General features: G+C 41.9%; 2 protein-coding genes across 5 annotated transcripts in view; one reads left to right on the top strand and one right to left on the bottom strand.

Annotated features, from left to right (window-relative positions):
* mtch2 (mitochondrial carrier 2) overlaps positions 1–753 on the bottom strand; it is an 18,034-nt gene extending 17,281 nt beyond the window's left edge. Inside the window, exon 1 of one of the 2 annotated variants that reach the window (XM_018092957.2) lies at positions 676–753. In XM_018092957.2, the coding sequence (XP_017948446.2) occupies positions 676–711 (36 nt within the window). In that variant the 5' untranslated portion in view covers positions 712–753. Of the gene's footprint in view, positions 1–502; positions 612–675 lie in introns of those variants that run through there. The other variant, NM_203783.1, reaches the window with a different exon arrangement.
* Positions 644–22,658, top strand: agbl2 (ATP/GTP binding protein-like 2). 3 transcript variants are annotated; one of them, XM_031900207.1, is made up of 21 exons: positions 644–742; positions 2,595–2,662; positions 3,173–3,236; positions 3,355–3,465; positions 4,126–4,314; positions 6,002–6,109; positions 6,496–6,637; positions 7,464–8,246; positions 8,736–8,895; positions 9,905–10,031; positions 10,222–10,322; positions 10,563–10,693; positions 10,894–10,960; positions 12,089–12,190; positions 12,669–12,755; positions 13,205–13,271; positions 13,498–13,584; positions 16,654–16,881; positions 18,579–18,630; positions 19,872–20,008; positions 21,633–21,977. In XM_031900207.1, the coding sequence occupies exons 2-21, from the start codon at positions 2,627–2,629 to the stop codon at positions 21,758–21,760; spliced, it is 2,907 nt and encodes a 968-aa protein (XP_031756067.1). In that variant the 5' UTR covers positions 644–742; positions 2,595–2,626; the 3' UTR covers positions 21,761–21,977.

Below are 22,658 nucleotides of genomic sequence, written 5' to 3'. Positions count from 1 at the left end.
GTTATGGAGATGCAAGTTACAGAAAGATCCCTTATCTGGAATAACCCGGGTCCCGAGCATTCTGGATAACAGATCCCATACCTGTACAACCACAGCATTCTTGGACCCTATAAATGATGGAGAACCATCATTATTAACCCTCTACTCTCCCCTACAAATACATCTGGTTATAACAACAAGCTTCACCCCCAAACTACCAAGGCTCAGCTGCCACCCCACAACAGTGAACTATAATATTAATACAATATAATATAATATATCCCCTCCAATGGCACTGCCTTCCTTAGCAGCGCTAGTTGCTTGGGACACCATGACAAGCTGCATTTTCGGATAAAGCCAAAGCACTAAGGCGCCTATACGTAACGCCTCCTGTGACAGGAGAGATAAGACCCTCGGCGGCTCCCGTAGCACAATACAGCCTCCCTTAGCGCAAAGGCTCTGGTGACACTGACAGTGGGCCTAGTGACTCTGCGCCACAGGCCGAGCCGAAAGGAGCACTGACCTGCACCAGCACCTTCACATACATCATCGGGTGCGACAAAACTGTCAGGCCGGCGCCCAACATGAGCTGACTGCCCGTGTCCGCCATGGTTACACGTCACGTGATCGGGTCGCGGCTTCAAGGAGAAAGCATTCCCCGGCGGAAGTCCTGCGGGGACACGTGATCCCGGTTACCTGGCAACCTGGAGAGTTTGGAGGCGGAGATTCCATGAAGCGCTGGAACCGCAGGTAGAGCTGCCAGGTGAGAACGGGGGTAGGTTATATAGTATATGTAATATGTATATATATATATATATATATGTTATAGAATATATGTGTGTCCCTGATGGAGGAGCAGTAACATTTAGATATAGCATGCCAGTGTCCCTTACTGGGAAGCAGTATTACTCACATATAGCATAGGTCCCTCTCAGTGCAACTGCATATAGGTGCCCCTCACTGGGAAGCAGTATTACTCACATATAGCATAGGTCCCTCTCAGTGCAACTGCATATAGGTGCCCCTCACTGGGAAGCAAATAATAACACTTAGATGTGTCATACAGAGCTTTCAAACCAGCCCCATGAGATAATGATCCACTCCTGTTTTTTTAAGCCTGAATTCCTCTCTCTTCACGCTAAATAAAAATAAATTTTTTGGGGGGGGGGGTGGTATCACTCAGACAAGTGCTTCTCACTAAGGGGCAGTATTACTCAGATAGTAGTGTCTCTAACTGTGGGGCAATATTACTCAGATGTTAGTATTCCTCACTAGGGGGCAGTATTACTCAGATAGTAGTGTCTCTAACTGTGGGGCAATATTACTCAGATATTAGTGTTCCTCACTAGGGGGCAGTATTATTCAGATAGTAGTGTCTCTAACTGTGGGGCAATATTACTCAGATATTAGTGTTCCTCACTAGGGGGCAGTATTACTCAGATAGTAGTGTCTCTAACTGTGGGGCAATATTACTCAGATATTAGTGTTCCTCACTAGGGGGCAGTATTACTCAGATAGTAGTGTCTCTAACTGTGGGGCAATATTACTCAGATATTAGTGTTCCTCACTAGGGGGCAGTATTACTCAGATAGTAGTGTCTCTAACTGTGGGGCAATATTACTCAGATATTAGTGTTCCTCACTAGGGGGCAGTATTACTCAGATAGTAGTGTCTCTAACTGTGGGGCAATATTACTCAGATGTTAGTGTTCCTCACTAGGGGGCAGTATTATTCAGATAGTAGTGTCTCTAACTGTGGGGCAATATTACTCAGATATAAGTGTCCCTCACTAGGGGGCAGTATTACTCAGATATAAGTGTCCCTCACTAGGGGACAGTATTACTCACTAAGTAGCAGTTTTACTCAGATATCGATATCCTGGGGATCAGCAGAACTTATATGGAAGTGTCAAGTCCCTTTTTAATAAATTATTATTATTATTAACATTTATTTATAAAGCCCCAACATATCCCGCAGCGCTGTACAATAAGTGGGTTTCATACATTGGACATACAGAGTAATATATAAAGCTATCAATAACCGATACAAGAGGTGAAGAGGGCCCTGCCCAAAAGAGCTTACAATCTACAAGATATGGGCAAAAATGGGCATTTTGCCAGGGCCCACCATCGGACCTTACATATGCTATGTCTTTTGACTGGAGCATCCCCTTGAAATGGCACACCCTTTACTTTAATCGACTGGGAGAGGACACCATTAATATGTTTTTTAATAAAAGACAGCGTTTCTAAATTTTTTTATTTTGCTTTAACCTTTTTGTAGTTACAGTTTTTCCGCTGCCGTGGCTGTTAGTTCTAGGGCCATGCACCGGGACCTCCCTCCTTATTATATTCTGGTTCACTTGCTTAAGCGTAGTTCTATTGTAATCTTATTGGGGCAGCTGCAGATGGCCTACCAATGATATCTTTGCCCAAGACCCACTGGAACCTTAACAGGACCCTGGAAATGTCACTGCGTGGGGCATTATCATTTAGATAGAAGTGTCCCACTCTAATTCTGCACCCAGTCTTGCTGCCATAAATGTAATTGTGTATACATATGAACCATTGTTTACTGGCTCTTTAAAATATATTTGGCTGAAATTTTTTTTCAAGGTTGCCTACAGATAGCTGGAACTTCATCCACCATGTGTCCTGCTCTGAGCACAGACTTAAAGCAAGAGGTATGTAGATAAAGGGTGTTATTGCAGGGGCCTATGTAATATACCAATAAGCACAACTGCAGCATTATATAAGAATTTATGGGAAAAAGAAAGGCAATCCTTAACCAGGGGTCCTCTGTATTGGCTTCCCTCTTCCCTTCCAAGCTGCAGCATAGGGATAGGGAGGCTTGGATTAAAATTAGGGCATGAAGAGACGATAGACTGGGCTAGAGAACACACTTACTGTCCTCAGGAACCACTCTAGCAGTGCTTTAAAGTAATCCAGTCCTGAAAATCAGGATTCCTAAATATCCAACCTGTAGAGAGCCACGTAGAACCCAAAACACATTATTGGCAAACGTTATTCTCTGTTTATTTGAAGAAAACTGGAGACTTGATGATATTCTACATAGCAGAATTTGCAGGTTTACCTAGGCAAATTAATACACAAGGACTTACATGGAATTATGGGACCCTTATCTTTAATAATTTTTTTATTTTTTATTTTAACATGTATGTTGTTTTTTCTAGGTTTTAACAGACCCATATGAAAGTTTTATGCACCATCATCTGCAGTATTATGGCTATTTCAGAGGTGAGATTATATATAAGACTAAATAATTATTGTTCTGTTGTGGGGATAAACCACATATCTACATATGTTTAATGGATAAGTAATAGGATATAACAGATACTGTTTTGTATTCGTTCAGGCCTGGAACCTAGAGAACAATTTAAACTGCCAGTCCAAAGATGCCGCAAAGTGGTTACAGACAGTGATTCAGATATGCCATCCTCGCAGGAGGATCAGAAAAAGCTAGTCTGTAAGTTTTACACACAAGTGGCGTGATTTATACCTACACACTGCTGCATTCAGCTTGATAAGAAATCAACATTTTTACATGGTTACTACTTAAAGGAAAAATATACCCTCATGTTATTCCAAATAGCTACACTGTCATTGATTTTAGGTATCTGTCATTGATGGCTATGAGAAAACCTATGAAATTGTCCCCACCATGAAAAGTGGCCTTCATTATAAGATTGACAGATCATCTAGAACAGTGCTGTACAACTGGTGGCCCGTGGGCGGTGACCCCCCTCTGTGTGGCCCTCCACCTGTCTGCTTATTTTGTATCCCAGTCCCACTGTAAATGATGCAATGTGCTGCCCTCCTGTATACAGCACTGCATACAGATTGAGATGCTCTGTTTACATCCATTCTGGTAGCATGTGTATATGAGATGGCAGGGTCTATTATGACTTTCAGATTTATTTTCCAGATAACACCTAGCACATCCTAGATCAAAGAGGAGACCAGAAACAATATATGCCATTGGCAGTCAGGTATTTGACAGCCAGACAGTAGACTATGCAGTCTGCAGCAGACAAGTGGTTGGGCTGCATTCCATAGCCCAGCTGGTGTACTGATATATTCACATGATGGTATGTATAGTAATATTTCAACTGTTTGCTTTTGTTAGATTCACTATTGCTGGACAGCCCTGTTTTTAAGAGCAGGCAGCTTGTTTTTGAAGATCAGGAGGGGAAAATCATCCCACGACTCAGAGAGCCAAAAGATCTGTATGGCAGTTCCAGTCAAGATGGCTGCTGGCAACAAGCACGGTGGCCTAGTGAATGTGAAGTCATCAAGCAAGATATCAGCCACATTGGTAGCTGTAAATTAAACAGATATTCTGATTAAAACAAACAAGCTTTGTTTCTGACAGTGTGTAATGCTGACAGGTTACATAGCAATTGCTGAACTACCTAATGTATCTGCCAGTACAGCCACGTCTGGGAGGGAATAAAACCCATCATAATAAGAGTCTTAAGTGATGCCCTTAAGTAGTCAAGTACTGTATTTCCTCTCTGCCAAATTAAAAGCAGTCTGTTTTTTCATATGGACTTTGACATGTGACTCGTTGCACTGCAGTAAGTCGGTCTGGTTAGAAAATGTAATGCTCCTTTGGTGAATGTGAATGGTAATTGGCTAAAATTAACGTTATATGGGCATCCTCTCCCTCCCACTTAATTCTACTGTACAAACACATGAGTGTAATTTGACAATCTGCATTGTGCGGTCACAATGCCCACAGTCCAGCCATTCAGTTTGTAAACCACAAATATTCAGGAAATATTCCGAGAACCAGACATGTATGTATACAGCCACTTGCATTAGAAACAAAAAAGTAATTCTAAGCAATCTAAGCAAAGTATAAATTAATGAAATAATTGAAATTGTGTTCAATGACTTTGAAGTTATTTGTAAATGTTATTTCTGTTTTAAAAAAGTCGTATGTCCCTTACTGTTCTCTGCACTGCTCCTCCTGACTACTATTAAAACAAGATAGCAATTTATTTCTCCTCCAGACAGGACTTTAATTGCTACAGTCCTTTCATGTTATACAATTAACAGACTTGTGCAGTTGTCGACCTGCACCCTAACCTGCCTGCTCCCAACTTAAGGCCAACCTGACCGGTAATGCACCTCTGTTTATAGACCAGTGTTCTCCCATCTCTAATGTCACAAAGGGGGTATTGTGCGGCTGGGCAGTTGTGCGGCTATAAATAGAGGCGGAAGATGAATATCGCCTATATTGTGCAACTGTCAGCCCAAAACCTCCCGACCCACCTGTAAACCCTCAGGTCCTGCAGACATTGGGCCGGTTAGTGCATAGCTATTGTGCAGAAGGAAAATAGAAGGGAAATAGAGTCTTGGCTGGATGAGAGCTGACTGTTCCTACATTGTTTTAAAGGAGAAGGAAAGTCATTTTGGCATTTTACTGCCAATAGATCTGCCACATTAGTGCCACCTAGAACACTATATTTATTCTACATAAACCATTACCATATCTGAGTAAACAGCTTTAGAAGCTTTTTCCGTTTGCTTAAGATTGTAGCTGCCATTATAAGTAGCTTCCTGCCTGCAGTCTAGCAATTATAGCTGAGAGGGAGGGAGTTCTTATCATTCTTATTAATTTCAACTGCAATTTCATCTACAAATTGCATTTACAAATAGCTTTGTTTTTATTTTGGGGTGGTATTTTTTGGAGTTCCGCCTCCAGTGATGTGATGAGCACATTTTATCTAAACAGCAGCAGTGCCTGCCTCCTTCTGTCACCCAAGCAATTGTTTTCCTAGCATCAAAGAGTAACATTTATATTGTTGTGATCGCACCCACTATATGATCTCAGTATGGAAAGGCTCTGGTGCTGCTGCTGGTGGATGGATGGCAGGGACAGAATGGGAATTGATTCACTGTAATATATTGCTTTTTATTTTACTTTTACACATGGCACACATGTAACATTCATTACAATCAGGTCCACTTTATGCCCTTCTTATGTTTGTCCATAGAGTGGGATCCAACAGACCGAGAAATCTTTTACAAACCCACAGGAAATGAGCCAAAGCCTCCAGTCGTTTCTGAAGGAACAGGAGCTGTGGTATATGAAATCAGTCCAGGTAATGCATACAGAAACCTATCCGACAGGGAAACACAACTGATCTATGTTGCACTGCATCTGCATGAGTCTCTAAAGTGAAGCGCTCAGGTTCCACTGTGCAGGATGCACCACCACTATGTTCCCACTAAAATAAATGAAAGGAAATAAACCTTTACAATAAATGAATGTAAAATTGATGAGAGTGCTATTCTAAGCACTTTTGAAATTTGCATTTATTATCTATTTTTTACCCTTACCCTTTAGTATCTTGGAAATAAATAATAAATGTAAATTGCTTAGAATAGCACTAGCCTAGATGATGTGCTCCCCAAACAACAACTGAAGCCAAGGAAGGTAAGGCAGATCATCAAGCGTCACGTAATCCTTTATAATATCTCATTGCAGCTCATAAGGGGTCTTACTTTAAGGGGTCCCGGACTGGTGGGCGCAAGTGTTCACACAGAAAGAACCAGAAGGTGCAGTGTAACAATGACCTGCAGTTTGAATCTCGGTTTGAAAGTGGAAACCTCCAGAAAGCAATGAAAGTGTGAGTAGCTGCTATTATTGGCCAATAGTGAAAGGAAAGCAGCAGAAGATTAATAGTTCTGTTCCTAAATGAGGATTACCCCCTATTCACAGGGGAATTCAGATGTTACATGTTATTATGTTATTTATGTTAAACCCATCAGTTAATAGAGCTTCTCCAGCAGAATCCTGCATTGTAATCTGTTTTTCACAAACACAAACAGATATTTTTATATTTAATTTTAAGATTTCCCATGGGGTTAGCCATATTCTTCATTTACCAGGGTGCCACAGCCATGTGATCTGTGCTCTGATAAACTTCAGTCACACTACAAGTTGGAGTGATATCCCGTCCCCCCGGGGATACAGCAGATTATTAAGAGCGCCATAGAAGATGCTGACTGGTTGCTAAATAAATACAAGAAAGAAAGCTGAGCTCCTGGAGTAGCACCCAGTCAGCATCTTCTATGGCCCTCTCAATAATCTGCTGTATCACCCCACCCCAGCAGCCGATCAGCAAAACAATGGGAAGGGAGCAAGATAGCAGCTCCCAGTAGGTATCAGAATAGTACTCAATAGTAAGAAATTCAAGTCCGGCTTGGGACTCCTCCAGTTACATGGGAGTAGGAGAAACAGGTTAGCTGAAAGCAGTTCTAATGTGTAGCGCTGGCTCCTTCTGAAAGCTCAGACTCAGGCACAACAGCGCCTTCACACCAATATTACAACTAGAAAAACATTTTAAATTGCAGAGGGAATTTTCTATGTAAACTATTTGCTGTGTAATTTAGAAATAAAAAATATTCCATTGAAAATCATGATCAATCAATTTCTTTTTAATCTCCACACAGTGGCATGTATGAGTATGAGCTGACCCTACGCACTGACCTGTACACCAGCAAACACACCCAGTGGTTCTACTTTCAGGTGAAAAACACAAGAAAAGGGGTTCCGTACAGGTTCACTATCACAAATCTGATGAAAACCAACAGCTTGTACAATGAAGGCCTGAAGCCTTTGCTGTACTCCCAGCAGGATGCTGCGCTGAAAGGCATAGGATGGAGAAGGGAAGGTAAAGACATTAAATACTATAAGAACACCAGGTCCCTGGATGGCCGCTCTCTGTACAGCCTAACATGGACGTTTGAATTCCCACATGATGATGACATTTGCTATTTTGCTCATTGCTACCCATACACATACTCTGACTTGCAAAGAGATTTGAAGAGCAAGATCAGTGACCCTGCGTGCTCACATTACTGCAAACTGCGCACTTTGTGTAGGAGTTTAGCCGGCAACAGTATTTACCTGCTCACCATCACTTCTCCCTCCACAAACCTCACAACCGGTGCCAAAAAGAAAGCCATAGTGGTAACTGCCAGAGTGCATCCAGGAGAGACCAATGGGTCATGGATGATGAAAGGTTTCTTGGATTTCATCCTGAGTGATTCCCCAGATGCTCAGCTTCTCCGGGATACTTTTATCTTCAAAGTTGTGCCAATGCTTAACCCCGATGGGGTCATTGTTGGGAACTATCGCTGCTCTCTGTCTGGAAGAGATCTGAATAGGAACTATAAAAGCATGCTTAAAGATGCCTTCCCTTGCATCTGGCACACTCGCTCTATGGTGAAAAGGTAAGAAAAAACTGAGCAGAGGTCACATACAGCTGTTAATGCATGGTTAGCTGAAACCTATGTTTTTTATAGCTTTATATCTGGGATCTGTTATCCGGAAACCTATTATCCAGAAAGTTCTGAATTACAGGAAGGCCATCCCCCATAGACTCCATTTAATTTTTAAATGATTTCTTTTTTCTCTGTAATAAGAAAACAGTACCTTGTATTTGATCCCAACTAAGATAGAATAAATCCTTATTGGATGCAAAACAGTGTTATTGGGGTTATTTAATGTTACATGATTTTTTTTCTAGACTTAAGGGAGAAGGAAAGGCGGGCCCAGATTTGTGACGAGGCCACAAAGGATCGGGCCTAGGGCAGCACAAATTTGGGGACGGCATGCCGCCCCGCTGCAACAATAGTTTAACATTTTGCTCATAATTTACAAGGGCAAAAGTAAATAATAGTCAAAGTGATTCCAGCTTTGCTCTTCCTCATGTCCATCAGGCTTCTTACTGAGCGAGAAGTTATCCTCTATTGTGATTTTCATGGACACAGTCGGAAAAACAATGTCTTTATGTATGGCTGCAACAGCAAGGGACATCCCCTCACAAAACTGCACGAGAGAATTTTTCCCCTGATGTTGAGTAAAAATGCACCTGACAAGGTAACATTGTATTTAACAAAGTAAAATTATGTATTGCTGCTATGTAAGAGGATGCAACACTTTTACTGTATAAACTGCAGCAAAAACAACTTTTAATTCTTGCTTTAAAGCTCTAATAAAAGCTGCTGAGCCCAAAAAGTTAACCAGATATCAGAAAGTTTTCAAAATCCCAATGAGTGAGGACCTTATTGACATTTTCATTGGTATAACTACTCAAACTAAGTGGGTAAAAATCAACTTTGTAGTGACCTTGCCACTTATTTGGCAACTTTGAAAGCATTTAGCACACTCCCTTGCCCATACAATACATATGTTTGATGGGATAATAAGGATGTTTGCTTACTTAAGTAATAATTACACAGTGTACTCTTCTTACAATTGTTCCAGCACAGTACGTTAGTGTCATAAATAAATCCCATGATTGTTGAATAGTGTAATAAATCTTAGTGCCTATGTTTTTTTTAAAGGGATACTATCATCAAAATAAGAAGCGTTGTGTAGTATAGTGCATTTTTTCGGGAAAAAATAATTTTCGTTTTTTAAGTTACATAAAATCCATTTTCCCAAATTCTGTGCTGATGTGTATCCTTTGTTCGATTTGGCCACACACAAATTAGTTCAATCCAATCATTTGGTCCCTAGACCAATGGTTGGATCCTAAGCCTACACAGACCTGCCTGGATAGGACTGCATCAACGTGTCAATGCTGCCTTTTTCTGATGAAATTATCTAATCTGCCCAACAGCCCAGTTATGAGTTGGGCAGGGCATCAGGAGGTCCTCATACCTCCTATAAGATGTCAGTGGGTCTGAAGGTGTTTTCGGCCTATGTATGGCTGCCTTAAGAACCATATATTAGTTGCAAGGCTTGAACTGGTGCCTCAAATATTATATTCAGTGGACTTTTATAGATGCCTGTTCTCCAAAATGATTTAAAGATGTGTTGTGTGCTGAGGGTATATTTGCCCTGCAGATTAGATGTAGGATTCTGAAAGTCTCTTTTCCTCTAGTTCTTATTTAAGGGATGTAAGTTTAAAGTGCAGAAAAGTAAAGAAGGAACCGGTCGAATTGACATGTGGAAACAGGGAATCCAAAACAGCTACACCATGGAGGCAACATTTGGCGGATCTACGCTTGGTGAGTACAAACTTTCTCCAATTTTTTTCAGTTCTATACTAATTGCTTCCTCCCTGAAGCTACAGGGTTAAAAGTTTGCCTATATTCAGGTGTTTAGAATGGCAGTTGTTGTGTATAGAGTCCTGATTTATATACCGGACGGTTTGTTTGTGGTTTTGTACATGTAAACATTAAGTATATGCTTCTCCAGGGAACAGAAAAGACACGCATTTTACAACACAGGACCTAAAGTCTATGGGGCATCATTTTTGTGACACATTGCTTGATTATTGTGACCCTGATAGTTCCAAGGTAAGGACCCAACTGGTAATTTCAAATTTATATAATAATAATGATTACAATAATAATAATACTATTACATACAGGATTTTCCTTGTGCTTGTAACTATGTGCATTCACCATGGGGGGTAGGGGTAGGCATTAGGGCTCAAGGGGCCAGATAAAATAATGATAATAATAAAAATTCATGTGTATCTGACTTAGGTCAAATAATCCAAACTATTATCATGGCCCACTACCTCTCTCCTGCAGTTTAAGTTGTGCTTGTCAGAACTACAAAGGTTAGTGGAAGAAGATATCAGAGAGAAAATGAAGCAGCTCGGACGTGACATGGATTCTGATTTCACATTAAGTGACATTACTCTATCTGACTTGGAATCCAGGTAAGTGTCCTAGTTATGATTTCTACAGTGACCCTTGCTTGGTTTTACCCACTCTGTTGGTAAAATAGGTATTTTAGCAACATTCATGTAGATTGCTTATAGTCTGTGAATGATGATCCCTACAGTAAAAACCTAATTCCCTTCTGCCTATCTGCCTTTAATTTCTTACACTTTATAATGCAAATATCTTATTAACACAGCACCAGTGGATCCAATAGCTCAGAATCAGATGGTCTGCCAGCCCATTTAGTGGACATTGCCGAAAAGGTGAGTTTCAGCAGGTCACACAAAGGAATCTGTTAATCATACTTACCAAATTCTACCATTTAGGTCAGGCAATCACAATTTATTGACCCCTAAAAAAACCTGGATCTAAAAGCATGCAGGGTTTCAGGTAAACCCAGGGCTTGGCATAGGGATAACTGGGGTCATGTTGGATCAAGGTGTGTCCTAAAATATACAGCTTTTCCATTTTGGAATGTGTAATTGTGGCTGTGCATAACCAAACATGTTAGATTTTCTTGTACCATAAGGATACATTCTCTAAGTATGTTTTTCTTGCACGTGTTTTCTTTAACAAGATTAATGAGCATAGGTTTATTAATTCCTTTCCTGCAGCTCTGTAGGTATACATATGAAGTAGAGCTGAGGCACTAAACATTGAAACTAATTTAGGCAAATATTGCTCTTTTGGTCTCTGCCTCAGCCTGTACAAGCAATACAGCAGATTCAATTGAAAATGGGAATTTTTGAGTCTAGTCAATTCCCAGTGCTGTTTTCTACCTTATCTGGTCTACCCCAGCCCCGGACTGGCAGATGCCAGAGGGGCTGCTGTAAGATGCCATAGACTATTAGGGGGCTGGTGGGGGGCTGTTTGGATATCTGTGTACTTGGAATGCCAGGGCCTGGTCTACACTACAGTCTGTATTTATAGTCAGGATTCCTTATTGTTCTATAAACTATGTACTAGGTTTAGTCACTCTTTATAGGTGGTTATACACGGGCAGAATTAAGATGCTGATTTGGGCCCTTCAGACCAATTTAACAGTTTATCCCATGTATGGGGCCCTCCATCAGGCCTCCCTGACCAATATCTGGGTAAAAATCAGGCAGATTTCCATCGGGCAGGCTTGTCGGATGTGACCTCACCAAATGTCGTACCTTACCATGTACGGCCACCTTCTCATAGATTTAAGTATCTAAAGCTGGCCATATACAGGCCAATGACAGCTGCTGCCTCTGCCCCTAAAGACCAAGTTGGCTTCTAATTTGCCTGTGTATGGGGCGCTCTGGACTGCCTGATCGACAGATATCTGGACAGATATCTAAAATGATTAATTTAATGTATTCCAGCAACCAGTGCATACTATGTATAAATTTATCCCTTTCTACTAGTTTTATCAGAAGAAAAAGAGACGACTCCGATCGAGAAAGGAGAGGAACAGCTTGTATCAAAAGCGTAACGCCAGGCAGAAACAAAAGTTACATGAAGCTGTGGTAAGCTGAGCCCTAAATCACCTTTATACTTTAGCACTGGGCTTTCTTTAGAACAGTGATATCCAACAGGAGGCTCAGGGGTTACAAGGATTCATGTATAGTCAGCTGCAGCCCCCTGCAGCGAGACCCACCAGGAAGGCCTCTTTCAATACTGTGCAGACTTTATAGAGTCGTCTTAAATATTTGTTTTCATGCACCTAACGTAAAATAATCCACATTGCCACATCAACATGCTGACACACACAATGTAACTTTTGAGAGGGATGGCACGACACCCATTATTTCATACTGCTTAGGGACCCAGACAGTATAGCTGAAAGAGCTGGGATAAACATTGCCAAGTGGCATATAATAGGAAAAGCCAGTATGTTGATCCAGGGACCCAAGTTCCATCCCATCCTTTCTGACTAACAAATATAAAACAAATAAATATAAATCTTTGTGATAGCTTACAAGGTGTGTCCTTTTATGTTTGTAGGAGGTTTCCGAACCAGCTGCTCATATTGTCAGAAATGAACTTACTAAAAGTTCTGGGAAGAGGAAGAAGGAACAGAAAGTCGCCAAGGTAAATGCAGCCAGTAAATACTCAGTAGATAGGTTCTCTTCCCTTACACACACTTGCATCCTATATTGTGCATTTAGAACAATTGCTATTCCATATTCCATAAACATTAAGATATGCATGTAATTCTAACCAACCTTCCACTATACATTCATTACAATTTTCCAATGGTTTCAGACATTTGTAATTGCTATTGCTAGTGATTGCAGTATCTTTTTCTCTTGCTATTCTCTGAGCTGCTGGTTCAGACAGCTGACACCGTGTAGCAGAAGCCAGCTGATTAACAGACCTGCAAAGAACCAAGCGAGTAGGGAAATGGAGTCTTGGTGGGAGGAAACCTGGGTACACCTGGGTACATTTAGCCAGTAAAAACGTGTAATTAATATATACTAGAAAGGTGCTTGGAATTACAATTTTGTTTTAAATGTCTTCTGGTGTTGAATTGATTTTAGCAGATAAAGTTTCAGGAAGATCTGGTGCCTCAGACTGAAGAGAATCTAACAACTGCAGCTCCAACAGGCAAGGATTTTCTACACGGAGACTTTTCTCCTAATACAAACATAAGCCCCTGTATGTAATAAACGGCACTAATTTTGCCCAGGAGCAGTAACCCATAGCAACCAATAAGATGTTTGCTTTTGAACAGGTGACCAGTAAATGCTTCTCTGTTGATTAATGCTGGGCAAACTTTGTGCCTTTTATTACATAACCCCCTAAATCTCATTTGGTTTGTGGTTATTCTTAGAAAAGTCATCCATGTTGTATTCACGGAAACCAGAATCTGTCTCCATGAAGACTCAGATGATCAACAGTCTCCCAACCTCCTGCGTTAGTGAGTAAAACATCCATGCATCTAACTCTCCAGCAAGTATACATTGCAGTTAATGGCCAAAGGACAAGTTCCCCCATGAGTAACTTTTCTAATCTTGAAGACACGGTAGTTCAAGAACTTTTGTGATTGGTTGTTTTTGATTCTTGGAATTTTTTGCTTTATTGGAGAATAGGAGCGTAAAGATGGAAATGATCCACATGAACAAATATATATGAGGCCAATACAACTGCCCTGTTCACTAGTATGTCTGTCTAGAGGGCATAGGAAAGAATCATATACAAATCCTATGGGCTGGAGCCCTAAGGGGTTCAAAACTGCATCGTGGATGCAACGCAGCCCTGTACTGTGATAGGCAGATGGTAAGTACAGGGCTTCCTTGCATCTAATCCAAGGTGCAAATCACAGGCTGCACTAGTGCAAGATAGGGGGCCATCCAATGGGGACACCCATGTACCAACTTATACAACCACTTCTGGAGTCAGAAGGACATTATCCTCTTCTGACACAAATTGGGGACAATGCCAGGTGTTTTGTTTTCCACCTTGGACAAAGGTTGAACCAGATGGGTATTTGCCCCTTTTCACCTCTGTATATTCTTCCCCTCTCCGGTTAGGAATTCTAAGGGCTAGGTTTTTGTTTGTGTGGTATTTTAATTACTTATCTTTCATATATTTACACAAGTCTGGCGTTCAGACCACTGCCTTGTCCCTAGGGTCAGCTATATGGTTACATGTCCTTGAAACTCGTATAAACTCAACATGGTATGAATTCGAATTAAACATTGTTGTATTTATAAAATGTGTACATTCAAGTGTACATTCAAAAATCCTAGATTTTTCAAGTATAAAGTATTGTAAAAACTCGAAAGATGTGTGAAATAGAAAACAATGAGGATTCATTTCCCCTTGAAACCGGGTGAAACAGAAAGCAGTGAGGGGATTAACTTCTCCTTGAAACTGAGTGAAACAGAAAACAGTGAGGGGATTAAATTCTCCTTGAAACTGAGTGAAACAGAAAACAGTGAGGGGATTAACTTCTCCTTGAAACTGAGTGAAACAGAAAACAGTGGGGGGATTAACTTCTCCTTGAAACTGAGTGAAACAGAAAACAGTGGGGGGATTAACTTCTCCTTGAAACTGAGTGAAACAAAAAGCAGTGAGGGGATTAAATTCTCCTTGAAACTGAGTGAAACAGAAAACAGTGAGGGGATTAACTTCTCCTTGAAACTGAGTGAAACAGAAAACAGTGAGGGGATTAACTTCTCCTTGAAACTGAGTGAAACAGAAAACAGTGAGGGGATTAACTTCTCCTTGAAACTGAGTGAAACAGAAAACAGTGGGGGGATTAACTTCTCCTTGAAACTGAGTGAAACAAAAAACAGTGGGGGGATTAAATTCTCCTTGAAACTGAGTGAAACAGAAAACAGTGAGGGGATTAACTTCTCCTTGAAACTGAGTGAAACAGAAAACAGTGAGGGGATTAACTTCTCCTTGAAACTGAGTGAAACAGAAAACAGTGGGGGGATTAACTTCTCCTTGAAACTGAGTGAAACAGAAAACAGTGGGGGGATTAACTTCTCCTTGAAACTGAGTGAAACAAAAAGCAGTGAGGGGATTAACTTCTCCTTGAAACTGAGTGAAACAGAAAACAGTGAGGGGATTAACTTCTCCTTGAAACTGGGTGAAACAGAAAGCAGCGAGGGGATTAACTTCTCCTTAAAACTGAGTGAAACAGAAAACAGTGAGGGGATTAACTTCTCCTTGAAACTGAGTGAAACAGAAAACAGTGAGGGGATTAACTTCTCCTTGAAACTGAGTGAAACAGAAAACAGTGAGGGGATTAACTTCTCCTTGAAACTGAGTGAAACAGAAAACAGTGAGGGGATTAACTTCTCCTTGAAACTGAGTGAAACAGAAAACAGTGAGGGGATTAACTTCTTCTTGAAACTGAGTGAAACAGAAAACAGTGAGGGGATTAACTTCTCCTTGAAACTGAGTGAAACAGAAAACAGTGAGGGGATTAACTTCTCCTTGAAACTGAGTGAAACAGAAAACAGTGGGGGGATTAACTTCTCCTTGAAACTGAGTGAAACAGAAAACAGTGAGGGGATTAACTTCTCCTTGAAACTGAGTGAAACAAAAAGCAGTGAGGGGATTAACTTCTCCTTGAAACTGAGTGAAACAGAAAACAGTGAGGGGATTAACTTCTCCTTGAAACTGAGTGAAACAGAAAACAGTGAGGGGATTAACTTCTCCTTGAAACTGAGTGAAACAGAAAACAGTGAGGGGATTAACTTCTCCTTGAAACTGAGTGAAACAGAAAACAGTGAGGGGATTAACTTCTCCTTGAAACTGAGTGAAACAGAAAACAGTGAGGGGATTAACTTCTCCTTGAAACTGAGTGAAACAGAAAACAGTGAGGGGATTAACTTCTCCTTGAAACTGAGTGAAACAGAAAACAGTGGGGGGATTAACTTCTCCTTGAAACTGAGTGAAACAGAAAACAGTGAGGGGATTAACTTCTCCTTGAAACTGAGTGAAACAAAAAGCAGTGAGGGGATTAACTTCTCCTTGAAACTGAGTGAAACAAAAAGCAGTGAGGGGATTAACTTCTCCTTGAAACTGAGTGAAACAGAAAACAGTGAGGGGATTAACTTCTCCTTGAAACTGAGTGAAACAGAAAACAGTGAGGGGATTAACTTCTCCTTGAAAATGTGTCAAGGACAGGCTGTTACTGACTAGTCTAGTCCTTTACTGTTCTAAACCTCCATAGGACTCAATGGTACTCGACAGATCCAACCTGCTGAATTTTTTTTTTTGACAAACAAAAGTTAACTGAACATTAACAAATCACACATTATGGGAGTTATTTTTGAAAAACTCTAAAAAAACTCAAATTTTTAGAGAAACAATATCCGAAAAAACAAGTACTGGCAAAAACCCATTTGTAAATCTCGAAAATATCTAAAAATTGCTTAGTAAATGTGCATTATGTGTTACTTTAATGTGTACCTCGCCTATTAATCCGTTCCATTACTATATGCACTACGGGAAAACCCTTTCTCCACAGGAGACTTCATGGATCTCGATCATGTTTGTGAGCGGCAAATGACCATTAGGCCCCGCCCAAGTGCGAATGGAAACCGCCTGCCGCTGATTATAACCGTGGTTCAGCAATCCACTTTGCCGCCAGTTCCCAAAGGCATTTCCGCACTGAAGCAGCACCCGCCTCCTTTCCATTCTATACTGGATCAGAGCGGTGATCAGCTGACAGTTGCAGATCATGTGTTTAGAAGAGGTAAGTGAAGAACCTGGACATGCAACCACTGGAACTCCACTCCATTATCTGTACTGGTTATAGGGGCAAAAACATGTTATGGGTTAAACATGTTATTTGGGGTTCTCTACCAGCCCAAGGTCCTCACAGCCCTTTAGCAGGGAAGATCTGTACCCCTGAAGATGCCCCCAGTAGCCCCCCATCTTCCTTTCTACTGGTTTACACCACATGCTCTGGGCTGCTGGCATTTACCTGAGCTTAGGGACCCACTCACAATATACTGTATATATAAGGGATGCATCGAATCCCCGATTTGGTTCAGGATTTATCTGCAGGATTTGCCTAAATCTTAGTTTTTGGCTGAACCAAACTTAAACTTTTTGAAAACTAAACATCATTTCAAGCAACTTTACAATATACATCAATTACAAATATGCAGCCTTTTCATGATGTTTAATGTAATAATGGGGTTTGGAACAGTTCCCTAAGCCCCGCCCCCTGTTCCCCTGCTGATCCGGCTGACTACTTTGAGACAGTAGTTGCCTGTCCTCAGCCTGCTTTCAGTCAGCTTCCTCCCAATCCCACAATTCCCTGCTGCATTTGTGATGTCAATAAGGAAAGGAACATCCCAGTGCAATGCATTGTGGGTTATGTAGTTCCTGCATGCTGTCTGTAAGCTGTGGAGAAGTTGTTACAATGTGTAACATCAGTGTTTTAGTCCCTCCTCCCCTGCCAGGATTTCAAATGATGCAGAAAGAGAAGAACTGTTTTGCAGCTGGATTTCAGCATATTTATTGATATTAAAGGAACAGATTACAGGGATAGGTATATTAGGGCTTTCTGTGTTGTGTGGGACTCTTTAACAAATGTTGGTTGCCCTTTAAAATCAGATGACTTTAGATCATGTGATTACATACATTGCCGTTTTCAGCTTTTCACCTGGAATATGTATATACTCGAGTATAAGCCTAGTTTTTCAGCACCCAAAATGCGCTGAAAAAGTCACCCTCGGCTTATACTTGAGTCAGGTGCCATGGGTCCCCCCAGACTAGCACCCTCTATCTTTTGTGTGCAAATTAGGCCCCCCGCAACCAGACCCTCCAGTGCCCTGGCCTAGGCTCCCACTAGCAATACTTATTCCCCCCTTACGTGTCCTCCGGGACTGGGTCTGCTGCCAGTTTGCCAATGCACAATGAGCATGGGGTAGTACTCATATTGTTTTTGTTGACCCTCTTCTCCACTTACAGAGCTAGTTTACGGTTTTTCTTTTAAATAAATATTTAAAAACCTATTCCTCACTGATGCCTCAATTTATGTAATTTACTGGTTTTTATTTTGATTATTGAAACTTAGCAGTATCGGCTGCATTTCCCACCCTAGGCTTATACTCGAGTTAATAAGTTTTTCCAGTTTTCTTAGGTAAAATTAGGTACCTCGGCTTATATTCGGATCGGCTTATACTTGAGTATATACGGTATATGGAATATGAACATTTGCAGATTAGGATTCTGATTGGGATTCAGCTGAATCCTTTTTGGAAGATTCAGTATTCAGTGCACCCCTATTAAATATACATTATAAAAGTCATTATACAATTCTAATTAATAATTAAGATTAAATACCATGGCAGCTCGTAAACCAGTGCATTCTGCATGTAATTGTAATATCCCTGCTGCGCTCTATATTCTCCTTACGACTCTCCCTTGTTTGTTCCCCAGATAAATCCGTGGCTAAGCGAGGGTTTTCTTCCGCAGGGATAAGGCCATATTGGTAAGATAACTGATCTAAACTTGGGAAGCTGAAATTGCTTATCAGTCAGTGCCTCACTGCCCCCCCCCCAGCAATCACAGGGGCTGCTAGCTCTGTAGTTACCCCCCTGCACAGAGGAGTCCTTTCTCCACTAAGGGCAAGAACTTAGTCACTTCTTATTTTACATTTTATTTTATATTTATATCATAAGCACTAATACACAGGCCCGGACTGGCAATCTGTGGGTTCTGGCAAATGCCAGAGGGGCTGCTTGTAAGGTGCCACAGACAGTCACTATTTATTGGGCTGGGGGGGGGGCTGTTTGGGCCTCTGGGTACTGGGAATGCCAGGGGGGCTGTAAGGTGCCACAGACACTCACTATTTATTGGGCTGGGGGGGCTGTTTGTGCCTCTGGGTACTGGGAATGCCAGGGGGGCTGTAAGGTGCCACAGACACTCACTATTTATTGGGCTGGGGGGGCTGTTTGTGCCTCTGGGTACTGGGAATGCCAGGGGGGCTGTAAGGTGCCACAGACACTCACTATTTATTGGGCTGGGGGGGCTGTTTGTGCCTCTGGGTACTGGGAATGCCAGGGGGGCTGTAAGGTGCCACAGACAGTCACTATTTATTGGGCTGGGGGGGGCTGTTTGTGCCTCTGGGTACTGGGAATGCCAGGGGGGCTGTAAGGTGCCACAGACAGTCACTATTTATTGGGCTGGGGGGGCTGTTTGTGCCTCTGGGTACTGGGAATGCCAGGGGGGCTGTAAGGTGCCACAGACACTCACTATTTATTGGGCTGGGGGGGGCTGTTTGTGCCTCTGGGTACTGGGAATTCCAGGGCGGCTGTAAGGTGCCACAGACAGTCACTATTTATTGGGCTGGGGGGCTGTTTGGGCCTCTGGGTACTGGGAATGCCGGGGGGGCTGTAAGGTGCCACAGACACTCACTATTTATTGGGCTGGGGGGGCTGTTTGTGCCTCTGGGTACTGGGAATGCCAGGGGGGCTGTAAGGTGCCACAGACAGTCACTATTTATTGGGCTGGGGGGGCTGTTTGTGCCTCTGGGTACTGGGAATGCCAGGGGGGCTGTAAGGTGCCACAGACACTCACTATTTATTGGGCTGCTGGGGGGGCTGTTTGGGTATCTGGGTACTTGGAATGCCAGGGCCTATTTTGTATCCCAGTCCAGGCCTATATATGTGTGTGTGTGTGTGTATGTGTGAGCAGAGGTGTAAGGTGCTAACTGATGTACTGACTCTGCAGCTCTGGAATCAGTGGAGAAAAACAGAAAGTCCTTGATGGCTCCATCGTCCCATTGGATCTACATCTGAGTCTTAGCCCAGAGGTGCACAGGCAAAACAAACCACGCCAGGAGCCTCTCATCACTTTGGGCTCTACAGGTAGGACGGGTGCTTGCTCTAGAGCGGCGGTTTTCTTTTCAAGCCCCATGTTAAGGTCCATTATCAGCAATAGTTCCAAGAATATCTATGAAAGCAAATAAGTGTTCACCCCAAGTTTAACCCTAATTTGTATTATTCCCAAGCAAACTAACTATATTCAGGCTGGGCCACCCTTGCCACTGCTCCGCACCCTAACTCAGCGGGCCACCCCACAGTTTGGGAGCGACCAATCTAGAAGGAACTGAACAAACCCTATGAGAACGTCTGCAATTTAATTGCCATAGAGGAAGGTGTCTCCTTGCATGGTATTTTACAGCACCCCCTTGCTGGGGGAGGTACACAGCAGTTTCGTACTGAATACCACTAAATGGATCAGAGGGTGCAGGAGAGTCCTAGGTAGGCCATAACTGATCTGGTAGGGAAGAGGTAAGAGATCCATAGGAAGGATAGACAAGCCCCAACCCTTTCTGCCTCTCTAATCTTCCTCCACTGCAAACTAACAAGTTGTAGGGTTGCTCTCAGGGCTGCCATCAGGGGGGCAGAGGGGTACAGTTGTGCAGCTCTTCCTCCATAAGGGGACCTGGTCACATTGCGAGGGTTACGCCAAAACGTACACAATTTACTTAACTTCTGCAAAAACTGAATAGAAACTTACGTAACTTGTGTATCAGGCAAAAGACAATGGGAAGCTCTGCTGGGACAAACTCCACTGACCCCCAATGAATTAAAAAAAAATATTTTATTCTACTGCCCCCAATGAACTGACTGACTTATTAGCACATTAATTATTTATTTTAACTATTTATATGAACTGCTTATTATAGAGAAACATCAGGCTGTTTATATTGGGATCTAATTACTGAATTATATCAGTTTCTTGTACATGAACTTTCCAGCAAGGGTTACTGAGCCCCAGAGTAACATCATTAGGCCCCTACGCTTACGCAGTTTACGTAACTTACGCAAAAACGTTACTTTCATAGAAACTTACATACATTACGTATTAACTCCACTGACCCCCAAATCACATTATTAGCACATGAACTATTTTTAAGAACTACTACTGACTAGTTATTGTGCCCCACCGCAATATCATTGGGCCCCTAAACTTACACAGTTTCCATAACTTGTGCATAAACGTATGTAACTTCCATATCAGGCAATGACAGAGCAGGGCAGGTAGGTGGGAAGGGGTTAAACGTAAGACTGACCCCCAATTAACTGAATGACTTATTAGCACATTAATCAACGGGACTCTTTATATAAACTGCTTATTATAGAGTAACATCAGCTGTTTATATCTCACACACAAGGGGCGTGGCCAAAATGTTGGTACTGCGTGCTTGTGTTAATGGGGGGACCCCATATAAATGACTTGTTGGGGGTCCCCAAAGTTTCTGATGGTGGCCCTACATTATGTCCATAAGTCTTTCTCCTGCCATTAAGCAGCACAGTTTACACACCGGACTGAACCATTAGCAGCAGGGGAGCCCCACAAAGGGCCCATTTCCAGAGCACATGTATTGTCACTGGGAAATCACTTGATTTACGCGACATATATTTGTATAAAGCAGTGGCGCAGACAAAGAGTTAATAACTCTGTACTTTTTTTCCCCAATAACAGAATATTTCGAGGGCTTTCTACCAAAACCAAAAACCGACCCTATAAGGAGATTTCCCGGTATATCCAGTTCAGAACCCCATTTCCCTAACTCCTCAGAAGATATAACTGTAAGAAATACGATGAAGTGAAGAATGCTGCTATGGATTCACGGATAATTGTTAAACATTGGTTGTTGATGGTCATGTGACTTAGCCCTATCACCAATGGTGCATTTTTCAACTGAAGACACAGTGTTATTACATGGGCGCAGGCTGGCGGAACGGAGGGGCTCATTTCTACTACAAGGCGAAGGGGTAGTTCACCTTGAAGCTAACTTTAATTATGTTATTAAATGTCTTATTCTAAGCAACTTTTCAATTGGTCATTTTTATAATTATAGTTTTTGAATGCTTTGCCCTCTCTTTCCAGCTTTCAAAAAAGGGCCCAAATAACTATTGCTCTGTGTGGCTCTTATGTTATTGTATACCATTCATCTTCCAGTCTCTTATTCAAATCGATGTCTGGTTGTTAGGGTAAATTGGACTCTAGCAACCAGCTGGATGTTAAAAACTCACTGGGCCAACGTGAGCGATGTACCTTCATCTTACTTGTCTTGGATGAAGACACACGGAGCTACATAGTAGCAGCTACTTGTCATGGCTACTAGATGCCAGAAAATACCCTGCCATAGACAATACTGGGAATTGCCTCTGCTAAGAGAAAATTATCAGTAAATGATCAGCATTGTCCATTTTAGTAACCACAACAAGTAGCTGCTACTAGTAGCTTTATGTGTCTTCACCCTTAGTGACCCTTTGCAGTAGCTCACAGACCAGTACCCTTCTATCTCTCTGTAGCTTTCAAATTGGGGTCACTGACCCCGGCAGCCAGAAAACTATTGCTCTGTGAGGCTTTAGTTTTGTTGTAACTTATTTTTCTATTCAGGTCTTCTCCTATTCATATTCCTGTCTCTCATTTAAAACACTGCCTGGTTGCTAAGGTAATTTGGACCCTAGCATCCAGATAGCTGCTGAACAAACGCTGAAA

The sequence above is a fragment of the Xenopus tropicalis genome, chromosome 4 (assembly GCF_000004195.4).
Source record: "Xenopus tropicalis strain Nigerian chromosome 4, UCB_Xtro_10.0, whole genome shotgun sequence".
Taxonomy (NCBI): Eukaryota; Metazoa; Chordata; class Amphibia; order Anura; family Pipidae; genus Xenopus; species Xenopus tropicalis.
Note: the sequence above shows the minus strand (reverse complement) of the source record. Positions and strands in the feature narration are given on the sequence as shown.